A 12408-nucleotide genomic window follows, 5' to 3' on the forward strand; every position below is an offset into this window, starting at 1 on the left:
AAACAACTTATCAATTTTATGTAAAAATATAAATCAGATAACCAGATAAATCAGACCTAGGAAAAAAAAATCATGCTAAATAGTTAGCTTCTTGAATTAAAATTTTCATAACATAATTTATCGAAGTGCCAAAGGATTTCAATCAAGTGCGCATCTTATGATAGTAAAATTCTGTAACTTATTTATAATCATTATATCTTGCAATAAATAGATCCCCACCATCCTACACTGAGTCTAGAATATAATTTCTCTCATCCCACAGCCCATTCCCTGCTACACTGCATGCGCCACTCGCCCAAGGAAGCAAAGCCCATGAACTCTTTGTTAAAAGAACTATTCATACTTTTCGTCCGGCATTTGGCTTGCCGGATTCTAGTAGTATGTCCATAATAGTACAACTTAGATAATAATTAGGATGTTCCCTACTTTATTGTCCAATGTATCTCTATGACCTGAAGGAATGCTCCATATATGGAAAGTAATTCCCTTTGGATTTTGGAACTTGCCATTAAACTATTTATTTGCATCTTGTTATTTACTTGCGCTGGCATCTCAGATCCACTCATCCTCATAATGAGGAAGAAACATTCCTCTAAGCTGTTCTTTTGGATTCTGAACTTGTCATTCAACTTTTTATTCTTATCTTTTCATTTACTATGTTGGCATCCCAGATCTACTAATCCTTGTAATGAGTCAGAAACATTCCTCCAAGTTGTTCTTTGTATTTTGGTCAATCTTTATGGCTTCTTAACTGTAAGTGTCCTTTCTACCAGCACAGAATTTCATCAAGTAATTTGATAGCATGAGACCTCTCTATCTACCTACCAAAGGGTTCACAGGAAATAAACCAACCTATAGAAAAGATAGCCTTGTTTTGAAAAATCATTAAATGAAGATTGTAGTAAAGAAATCTTTATTGATGAAGCACAAGGGAGGTCAAATTTCTGTTCGTATAATACTTTTTTTTCTGAAAGATTTTTTCCTTATAATTCAAAGTGGAAAAGAGAGCTTTGACAAAAATGAAAAGGTTAAGGCAATAGGACTAAATGAAAGCTCATCAGAGTAATATTACAAGCTTCAGTACACAGATTATACATATATATAATTCAATATGACCTCTGCCATATATTGCATTCATTTGATGAAGAAGTAAACTTCTTAATCATGAAGACCAAGTTCAAGCTCAAGCTCATTATCATCTTCAAAAAGCTTCAGCAGTCGGGCATGTTGTTCTTCTCTCTTCCTTTTCTGCCACTTCTTGAACAAGAAAACAGACAATACCACAAGTGTGGCCACCCCAAGCAAAATGAACAGCACCTTAAGCCCAGTGTTGCTCCTGGAATTAGGATGGGTATCGGCTTTTACTCCATCAGGAGTTGATGGATTATCAGATAAACCTAGTAAGAAGAAAATATTCTACTCAGGGTGCAAAGAAACAATGATGAATGCAAAGAAAACATGTTAAAAAATTAGAAAGATCAAAAACACAGAGAATAACTCATCCCACTGTCACTGAACAAGAAGTAACTGAGTTTATATAGATTATTTTCTCAAAATCTCTTATATATGATATATATATAATCTGAAGAATGTTGACATTCATCCAATAAAGGTAAAAAATAACTTGCAGTATGAGAAAAGTCAGAGACTAATATAAATGTAACTGTAGGAAATTTCTTCTAGATCACGCATTTAGCCATTGTGCCAGACAAATTACATAGAGAAAGAGACAGAGAGAGAATTTTTACACTCATTGAAGTCTGGCTTGCACATATAAGTCAGAGAAAATAAACTGAATTAAACCGTGCATTTCAAGACTAAAGCCACCAAGATTCATAGTCAACACAAATTCCTGTTTGTAGGCCTCAAATCATTTCTTCTTAAGATTTATTATAAACTGAGCTGCAATTTTGTCAAATTTTTTAACAAAAACACTTTACAAATTATAAGCAGGGATTTGTGTCTAATAGAGTTAATTTGGAGGCATAAGTACAAATTTGTATTAGAGTTAGTGGTGGTGATAAATTGGTGAATATAATAACAATTTTCAAAAAGGATAACATACATAAACCACTCATAGCAAGAAAACTCATGTTGTTCTGACACTGAGAAGACACTTCTAAGGATTTCCATGTCTGCCTCTTATCTCAGAAAGCCACAATTCCCAAATGAGATGTACAAAATATTGAATTAGAGGAAGCTCGAGCTATGTCAAATTTAACAAGAAACCCCAATTTATATTGTTTGAAGCTGCCAACATACTTCACTTAAACAGTCTAATAATGTAAGAGATTCTAACCTAGTCCAAGATATATCACTAGCAACGAAAAGTCTCATGTTTTCATCTAATGTATCTTATGAGCACATTAATGCTGGTAGATGCTGCATCATCACTTGCATTTATGTCAACATGCTCATCATCAGCACAACAAGCCAAAACCAAAAGATTTTAGAATGCCTGCCCGAGTAAATAATATTCATGAGAAACTCTGGCATAAACTAACACTTAAGGCATGGTTCCCAAATGGTGCCAAGAATTATCTAGCAGCATGACAGAAAAAATTCAACCAGCCTACTATATCATACAGCTGACCCAGCACATATATATTCTGAGTCCACAACATTCACACCACCCATTTAATCCATATCTTTTGATAGTCAACAATAGTGCTTTGCTGTTGGAAGTCCTAATCCAAACTTAGTATAGGTTTGGATAAGTTAGGGTGAAGTTGGATAGAATTGATACGGTTTTAGGAAATGGTCTATGCTCAGCACGGTGAAGAAGTTTGTGGGTTTTGGACTTAGATTTGTAGTAGTATAAGTCATGTTATTGTGAAGGTTGAAGTAGTTGAGACTTGCACCTTGCTCATGTGCAGTATGCAATTAGAGTACAAAGTAACGTATGTAATGGATTGAGAATTCTATTATAATATGATTAGGACTTGGGAGTAATAGTTAATAGTGGCATGGCTTACGTAGTTGTTTGCTTATAGAATGTGAAAAACTTTATATATAAAATGCTGTTCAACATATAGATTAAAAAGAAGTTAAAAAGATATTACTGCGTTCTCGTTCATTAGCTCTCTCTCCTCCTTATTATCCCACCATGCAGTCCATGTTTTCTTGAACCCAAGAGGTTCTAGAATTGGTATCGAAGCCCAAGAGGGGCCTGTTAGAGCATTGGCAATAGCAACCACATATCGAGCGAGCAACATCACAAGAGATTGGCAATATACACTCCTTCAATTAGAACATTCCTTTAATAAACACTCCTTCGAGCACCGGAAGATCAAGATGCGTTTTTTTTCACATCTGAAGAGCTAATGGATGTGACTGAATATGGCTACAGTAAGGCGGCCGGCGAACAAGAGTTTGAGATACTCCCTCAAGCATAGAAGATGCTATTAGAAGATTGAAAGAAGGACAAAGAAGCATTATCCTACATCTACCAGGTCATCAATGAGAATACCTTTGAGAAGATAAAAAGGGTGCATAAATCGAAAGAAGCATGGCACTTTCTAAAGAAGATGTACAATGAAGCCCAAGGACTGAAGGAAGCAAGATCAAATCATGGAGAAGGTGGTGATTGTGATCATAAACATGGAAATGGAAATAATTATGTTGATCCTCACTATGAGAAGGCGATAATCTAGTATTACCACTTCTCCTGAATCTAATTTTATTTGTGTTGCTAATCCATGTGTCGAGCCTGTAAAAGACAGGAAAGAGTCAGAGGACATGATCCATATAGAATAATACAATGTAGAACAGTTCAAAGATGAACATCAAGAGGCATCCATAATTGTGACTGAAGGAGCCCCTCAAAATCAAGATGTTCATATCTATTCAATTATCATTGGCAGTTCGGAGATTTTAGTGCCTCTAAATGACAGGTTCAGGAGATTTTATTATAGGAGAGTTAGTTGATGAAGAAACTGTGTGGTAATGTGAAGCTCCTAGTTGATAACAAGATCCAAGAAAGCATAGAAGATGATAAGTGCAGCTAAGAAGATGCAGATCAGATGGTGTATGTCATCATGATCTGCCATAGGGCATGATGTCAGATCAAATAGAAATTTTTGGAGTAAATTATCCATGGTACCAATTGTGTGCAGCTGACAAGGAAGATTTGAAGGTGCGTAAGCATGGATGGTCTAGATTAATAGCATGGGATGATTGATGGCATGGTGATACATCACATATACCAATCACAACGATGGAGATGACTTTGACAACATAGGCGACTCATAGGATTGATAAGGTGGACTGTTGGAAAGAATAAACCAAACCTAGAAGTTAGAGTCCAACTCTTGGGTCCTTAAATGTATAATATTGTTTAGTCATAACTTGTTGTTTAACTCTTGTTAGACTTTGTGTCTACTATGGAGTATGATAAGATAGGATAAGTTGGATGTGCAAGAAGTAAGTCTTTTTTTGGTGAATAGGGGAAACAAGTCCTTAACAAATGCAAGGTTTTGTCTTTAGTAGAGAGATGTGGTACGGTGGCTAGAGTCCGTATGAAGCACCTTTTCTTTTAGATAGGTAAAAGAAGAGTAAGGATAGAACTGAAACCAGGTCCATTGGTGTTAATTACTATCCCTTCATGTAAATTTATATATACCTCTTGTGTCTGATTGTAATTTTAGGTAGAGAGAATTCAATAATCAAATACTATTTTGGTGTGTTATCTTGCATCTCTCTCATCTCCTCCCATCTATTCCCAACATGCCTTCCATGTTAATTTGTACCTGCAAGGTTCTACAACTATGAGAACCCAAGCAGAGCAACGACAAGAACAACCACATATCGAGCAAGCGGTGTCACAAGAGATCTGCAACAAGCACTCCTTCAACCACTAGAAAGTTGAAGATTGCACAGATCTTGCTGTTCACATATGAAAAATGCCAAATCTTGATCTTTCAATGCACAAAGTTTCTTTCATCAAACTTCAATAGTCCTGGCTAGATCCACCAATCTGTGTCCATGACCCACTCCATCTTGGACTTCTAAGTTGCAGTTGAAGAAGTGTTTGTTTCCAATCTCTAGGGACATTACATGCTCAATATGCAGTCGCCATTGTCATTGCTCTAATAGCATTGCTCCAACAGGCCTCTCCTAGGCTCTGATACCAATTGTAGAACTGCTTAAGTTTAAGAAAACATAAACAGCATGATGGGAAAAGGAGGAGAGAGAGCTAAAGAATGAGTACACAAAATAAAATTTTATTAGTGACTTGTCTCTGATATATATATATACTCACACTCTACTAGAGACTTCACATTCTAGAGATTCATGGCTAGATAAGCCATACAACTACTAACCACTGCTCCCGAGTCCTTATCATATTAGAATAGAATTCTCAATCCACTGTAAACTTTGTTACTTTGTTCTCTATATGCATAGTGCACATGAGCCGAGCTAAGAGATATGCAAAGTCCCAACTACTTCAATCTTCACAATATCATAACTATACTACTAAAAAACTTAATCTGAAACCCACAAACTCCATCACGGTGCTAAGCTTTTATCATATCCTAAAACCACATCAACTCAATCCAACATCAGCCTAACTCATCCAAACCTAATATTAACTTTATCCTAAGTTTTGATCAGGATTTCCAACATTTGCCACATCAATTCTTCTCAATAATTAGTATTAAAGAGCATCAAGAATGTCTCTTATTATCCAATTTTCCTTCTTATCAAGATTAAGCACAAAGAAATTCGGTAAATATCATCCGCTCTCCCTGTAACATCTCTATAAGCATAAAATGAGAATATATTCATATTAATGATAGAGTGAGTGATTCCGTCCAAGTTGTCAAAGTATTTCAAGCTACATAGGCTAGTGCTTGTCAACCCATCATCCAAAATTCTCTCTCGAAGATCCGGACTGCCCTCAGTCCCTAATTCTATGTCCTTAATCCTTACAGTTCTACTGCTCCAACCCTGTAAATTCGAGCTAAAAATCCACAAATTAAATACTCTGAATAATTTTTAGATTCAAAGAAAAAGCACAAAAAAGGAAATTAAGGGTTAAAACTCAAAAACTAAAACCTAGAGATAGATGCCAAAATCATTATCGTGACTGTATACTACAGCAACATGCCACCAATCCGAAGAAAATTAAACTGCAAGGAGAGAAAAGGCAAAATTAAATTCACAAAGTTAACCCTCTCCCTAGAACAAGATCTCAAAAACCTAAACTCAGATTCCCGAGATCAATAAGGAAGGAAAAATCTAAGAAATTTCAAGAATATTATGGAGGAAGGGGGCAGTTCATATGAGATCTAATTTAAGAGAAATCGAGAGGTATTGATGGATAAAAAGGAAAAAAAAAGAAAAAAGAAAAATTTTCCCATAAATTCTTAATAAGAAGTAAATGTTTGACGTCGTAGGAGAGCCAAACCTGGGATCAATTGGAGAAAAATCGAGGCGAGGAGGACGAGTCGTCGCGAGGATCGTCCGCCGGCGTCTCCGGTCATCGCTCTGCCTCGAGTCCTGCGTGCTTGTAATAATAAAATCACAGGGAGGTATATAACTTTTAGAGTAAATTACAAAAACCACCGCTTCATATTTATATTTATTATATTTATATTTAATAATTTATAAAATCTATCATCATATTCAATTAAATTAACAAAGTTAATGAATCCATTCATCTCATATAAAAAAGTTAAGATCGCTTTTAAGTAATAAATAAATTATAAAATATCTTTTGAGATTAAAGATAAAATATATTTATATCCAGTAGTTTGAAAAACCTATGCTTATCTTCCTAAGATTTATTTTTATTCAATACTTCCACCAATAATAAAATGTTAGCCAAATCGTTAACTTAAATGAGACTAAAATGCCATAATAGAAAAATTTTAGAAAATAACAAACTAGTCTTAAGTGATATGATATCTATCCAAGGAGGAGAGCATCCATAAGGCGTCATAGGTTTGGAGCTTGATCTTGATGGATCATAGAAAAGAGCTTTGTACCAAGAAAAAAATAATACAGATCTCTCAAGCAAGCAGATGCTTATAAATTTTTCGGCTGCATGGAACTAGTAATAAGAGTTTTTGTCGCTTAAGCCAGCTACTTCATAGTTTAAATCAGGCCATGGAACTACAACTGATGCACCCTCCAAAAAGAAGAGTTCTCACGCACATACTGATTTAGATCCTTTTAATGATAGACTGCTAGAGTTATCATAATTTTATATATAGATATAAGAATCTTCATCTACAGCAATAATGTTAAAGAATCATATCTACGATACTAGATAAGTAGAACTTAAAATCAACAAATGATACACATGTGTCCCTAACCTCTGTGACATGTTGGGCAAGGAAGCGAAAGCAAAACCTAATCAGAAAGGATGCTCGTTGTCAAATACTAGTCGGAAATTAAGGATGCTCGTTTATAGATGTTGATTGTGAAAAAAGCTTGTTGTAGGTTGCTCGTTGAGAAGGGACGCTCACGGCAGGTTGACGAAGCAAGAAAGAAATCCTAGCTACTTAATCTCGAAAAGAAGAAGACTCTTAAGGATGGAAGACTTTGAAGAGATCGAAGAGTCGGAAAAGTGAAGAGGAGCCTTATTTTCTTATAGGGATAATTTTGACTTTTTACAATATATAAATAGTTTCACTAAGTCAATTTAACTGGGTGTAATTGGAGGTTTTACAAAATATTGAGTATCAGTGTGATAAACATAAATTTTGGGTCCAATTAAAAGTTAACGGTTTGACTAATATTCTATTAACTTATGATTTAAAGCATAGATTTTTCATACTATTTTGTATAAATATAATTTATCTCTAATCTCAGAAAAAAAAATTTATAATTTATTCTAATTTTTTAGAAGTCTATGAAATACAATCATTTTTCTAGATTGATGCACTTGGAAGCAAGTCCCTGTTTTTCCTTTCACTCCTTTTTCGGACAGACGGGGATCGGGTGTCGGAGGGCTGTATTGTCTAAACGGTAAGGTGGTTTTATCTCACCAGTGTCTAATTCATTAATATAGCATTAGATAGGGGTTATATGTGAAAATGGTAATGTTAAGTTTGGAAAGATTGTCGGTAAACTATATGACGATCGTACGTAAAATTAGTATAGCATTTTTATACGTTTGATATACACTAGTGTTTTTCTTGGTTGACTTCTTCAAACAAAAATAAATACAGAATTATTTAAACTGGATCGAGGAAGATTAAAGAACTGAAAAAGGTAAATAGCCAACCAGCCCAAAGGAAAGGCCACAAGATCTTCTCACATCTAACAAAATGTTCGACCAAAAGTCAGCCAAAGCAGTCTCCATGGTCAAAATCCTAAACGGCGTATAAATGATACCAGATGAGTCAACAGAGAAAGTCTATGATTTGCATCAGCATGCTGGAATTAATGGGTAGAAAGTAAAACCAGAGAGAGAGAGAGAGAGAGAGAGAGAGAGAGAGAGTCCACATGACCCAATTACTTTTCACTGCTTTGTGTCATAGCTCTGTTTATTGTCTTGAACTTGTAATCTAGTTAGTTGTTGTTTACTGAAAAATGTAAAAGAATAACAGAACATAAAGATCAAGAAAACTATATAAAAAAATTTTAACTTTTTCATAAAAACCTGAAATTATAATGGGCCAAGCTTACTCTCCTCTAGCCTGGATTGTCTGTATGATCATTTTTGGATCCTCTTATAGTTGTGGTGATTCTTTTTTTCCTTTTTTTTTTTTTAGGAAAATGGAGACTTAGGTCTCTTATTTCAAATCTTATGTAGGAGGATTGTTCTATAATGATTGCGAGCCCTTAAACCATGCATTTTTTTTTTGGCATTTTTTAAAGTACTCAATCAAAAATGTGAACCTTTTTCTTCCAAAGAATCGAATTAATCTGCCATATGACCACTATATCCATTCATCTGCGCAACACTCCCACCTTCCCCCAACAGCGATCACCACCACTATTGTCTCATACTAAAGAGTCAGCCAACGGGCATAGCCCCCATTCATATTGACCTGATTGAGGAGAAGAAAAAATTTTCTTAATTTACTCAATTCAAATCTCTCAAGAAAATTTAAAAATAGTAGAAAATTTAGCGAAAGTAAAGTTTAGGTTCCATTTTTTTCATTGATCCTCCAAAAAAACTAAGATATATAGTATCTATTTACAAAATGAGGTCCACCCATATATAATTTGGATATAATATCTCTTCTAGTTTGAGAAAGACTATCTTTTCTAAAATAAACAGAGCTAGTAAAAATTAGTACGAAAAAACTAAAATCCTATAGAAGGTAGATGTGAACACCTACATCAACTTTATCTTCACTCGCTCTACCTAATTCTACCTAAATTGTGTATTTTTTAAAAAAATTTACTAGATGTTGAACCATTTTATTGGTCGATTTCTGGTTCAACTAGTTTATAAAATGCTGACATCGGCATGATGTCCTAATTTAATATTTAAAAAAGCAAATCTAATTATGGTAGTGATGGTGATAAGCGCAATGGAAGCTTTCTTTTGTTTGGGTTCTATTTGTTTTTTAGTTTAGGGTACCGAGCTTTTGAGTTTGGGGTAAGCAAGTAAGTAATTCAACCTTTTAAATTAAAGTATTTAAACCAAAATTCCAGCCATGATTTGTCCAGTTCAAATGGGTCATCCGGTTCGGATAATTCATCCAATTTTGGACCAATTTTCAGCCAATCTAGTTTAAATTGTATACATCGGATCGGTTAGCTGACTGGTTCTCGATTCAACTAGTTGAATCAGTTGGTCCAGTTCAATTCTGACAACACTGGGATTAGGCGATGCATCCTATCAAAATCTTTTTCCAAATAAAAAAAAAAAAAAGAAGACTAGACTAGCCTATTTGAACCCAAATTATAGAATTTAGGTTCTGATATGGGAAGGGCCCAAATTTAGTCCCATACCGACTAGGCAGCGGAAAGGTCCGCGCCTTATAAGGAGGGAAAACCTCTTTCCTCACGAGGCGCCTTTTGAAGGGCAAAACCGTGCGGGTATCCTCCGTCAGCGCTGGACGCGCGGGCCGATACAAAATTCCCCCCGTAGCGCTGGACGCGCGGGCCGGAATCCCAGAGTGGATAATACCTCACGGGGGACGCAGGCCGTTCTCTGTCGTCAGTTGGTTGAGACTGTGCTGTTGTCGGATCGAAAAGCCCGCAACAGATGGCGCTAGAGGAAGGGCTCGCCCGCACATAGAAACTCTCCCCGGGCCTGGGGAGCTGTCCCGGCTGAAAACCGGCACAGGACCTTCCCGCTGGGGGGGCTATGATGTGGGAAGGGCCCAAATTTAGTCCCATACCAACTAGGCAGCGAAAAGGTCCGCGCCTTATAAGGAGGGGAAACCTCTTTCCTCACGAGGTGCCTTTTGAAGGGCAAAACCGTGCGGGTATCCTCCTGTCAGCGTTGGACGCGCAGGCCGGAAAAAAATTCCCTCCGTAGCGCTGGACGCGCGGGCCGGAGTCCCAGAGCGAACAATACCTCGTGAAGGACTGTGCTGCTGTTGGGTCGGAAGGCCCGCAACAGGTTCAATTGCTAGTATGTAGCACTCTTAAAGGGGTAGCGGGACAGCAACTCTAGCGTAGCTACAGGCTCAGTAGCCAATAAGGTAGCAAAATTCGACCAAGGCTGTGATGAGGAAATCATGGAAGGTGGAGACAAAAATAGAGGTGGAGCAAGGGATCCAAAAGGTGGAGAGGCTCATCTCAGCTGTGGACTAGGGGATGGGGTCTAGCAAGGGAGTGGTGGTAGAGCAAGAGATGAGGGCCAGAGAGGGGAAGAGAGTAGGTGTGGTTTGGGATGGGATCCTCGGGCGGATAAATATAGGAAGGCAACCATCTGCGCTTGCCCCCTTCCCTTCGCCCATGTCGACACCTGATCTGATTGGAAAGAAAGAAGAATTTTCTTAACCTACTCCACTTAAATCTCTCGAGAAAATTTTGAAAACCATGGAGAAATTGGCGAAAGTAGGATTTATGTCCTATTTTTTTTCATTGATCTTCCAAAAAAAATGAGATACGTAATTGCTATTTATAATAATGAAGTTCTTCTTTGTACAATTCGGATTGGATTCCTCTCCAAGTTTGAACAAAACTAACTCTTTCAAAATAGACGTGATTGATGAAAATAAATACATAAAGCTAATAAAATTTGGAAGATATGTAGTCTCTACATCAACTTTGCCTTCAATCATTCCACTTAATTCTTTCTGAATTAGGAGATACAACCGGTCAAAACTTTTTCAAAAAGAAAATTTTCGATTTGACCAACCTATTTCGAGATCCAAATAATGAAAATTGGGCCAGAGCTCTAGCTACTTCACATCTTGTAAGGGGTGGTGCCATATTATAGATCTCAAAAAATTATCCGATTTGAAAAAAAAAAGATCATCTCAATCAAGTGTCGTACAACCAAGCTATGAACTTTGAAAATTTAGTTTTCTAATATGGCGGATCTCGCTCTTGAACCCTATCTAGCCCTACCTACAGTGGCTAAAGCTGTGAACATCGAGTCAGATAATCCTCTTAGATCAAATAATTTATTTAAAACCATTATCGAATGAAATTGTTATTTTGATAATATGTGATATATATGTTCGAATTTCTATTTTGATGATATGTGATTCATATATTGGATTTGTTGAGCAGCAAATATAAAAATATAAATGCTTATTTGCTAGCATACGAATTTCTAATAACTATACTCTTTTGAGTAAGTATATATATATATAGCATTTACAAAAGGTACGAAATATCTCTTATTTAGCCATTAGCTAATGTAACTTTTGTATATCTTTTTTTTGGAGCCACAGAGGGCTCGCCGATTATGATTCAGGATCCCAAAGGTGAGGAGTTGTTAGATTATACTTGCTACCAGATGTATGTGAACTATATATTTCATTGTATTTTGGAATGTGTACTATTATATCATGTTTTATGGTGTCGAGTGAGTACTTGATTCAGATGCATGGAACTTGTATTCTCGACTCAAGTGATGTGTTTGGAAGGGACAAGCCCACCCCCGTGACAAAGCAAGGTTGCAAAGATGATTGTGGTAATATGATGATTTTGGTAATACCGTGATTTTAGATTATATGAAAGAAAAAGAGGAGCTATACTCCAAATTTAGCTTGAACAGGTACAATACCGGGTGAAACAAAGTACCTCACCCTTTTTTTTTTTTTTGCTAATAAAAAGGGGTAGGAGGGAGGAAGGGACAAGCCCACCCCCGTGTAGCAGCCTCCACTGGGCCCCCGCCCCGCCAGGAGAATGTTCGATACGGATAGAAATGGCCATGTGTTGGGCACCCCGACCGGTTTTACTCATGCATTCCCCACCCATGGGCCCGGCTCAGCTATCCTTCTGGGCTCTGGCTTGAGTTCCAAGTGTGAGTACGTCACACCT

At 36.6% G+C, this 12408-nt stretch overlaps 1 protein-coding gene across 1 annotated transcript; it reads right to left on the reverse strand.

Annotated features, from left to right (window-relative positions):
• Nucleotides 1–1009: 1009 nt before the first annotated feature.
• LOC120106679 (uncharacterized) lies at nt 1010–6565 on the reverse strand. The gene is made up of 2 exons (XM_039119713.3): nt 6410–6565; nt 1010–1397 (listed from the first exon to the last, which is right to left on the reverse strand). Exons 1-2 carry the CDS (start codon nt 6483–6485, stop codon nt 1159–1161), a joined length of 315 nt encoding a protein of 104 aa, XP_038975641.1. The 5' UTR covers nt 6486–6565; the 3' UTR covers nt 1010–1158.
• Between the last annotated feature and the right edge of the window lie 5843 nt (nt 6566–12408).

This window comes from Phoenix dactylifera, chromosome 13, assembly GCF_051530095.1.
Source record: "Phoenix dactylifera cultivar Ajwa chromosome 13, Ajwa_hap1_PhDact_Kaust_v1.1, whole genome shotgun sequence".
Lineage (NCBI taxonomy): Eukaryota > Viridiplantae > Streptophyta > Magnoliopsida > Arecales > Arecaceae > Phoenix > Phoenix dactylifera.

What these genes read in the sequence shown, in the direction of transcription:
- LOC120106679 (XM_039119713.3), bottom strand. Translation starts at nt 6,485, where the DNA reads ATGACCGGAGACGCCGGCGGACGATCCTCGCGACGACTCGTCCTCCTC. An exon ending in TTTTCTCCAATTGATCCCAG is followed by an intron (nt 1,398 to 6,409) that starts GTTTGGCTCTCC and finishes TCTTCTTACTAG; the next exon opens with GTTTATCTGATAATCCATCA.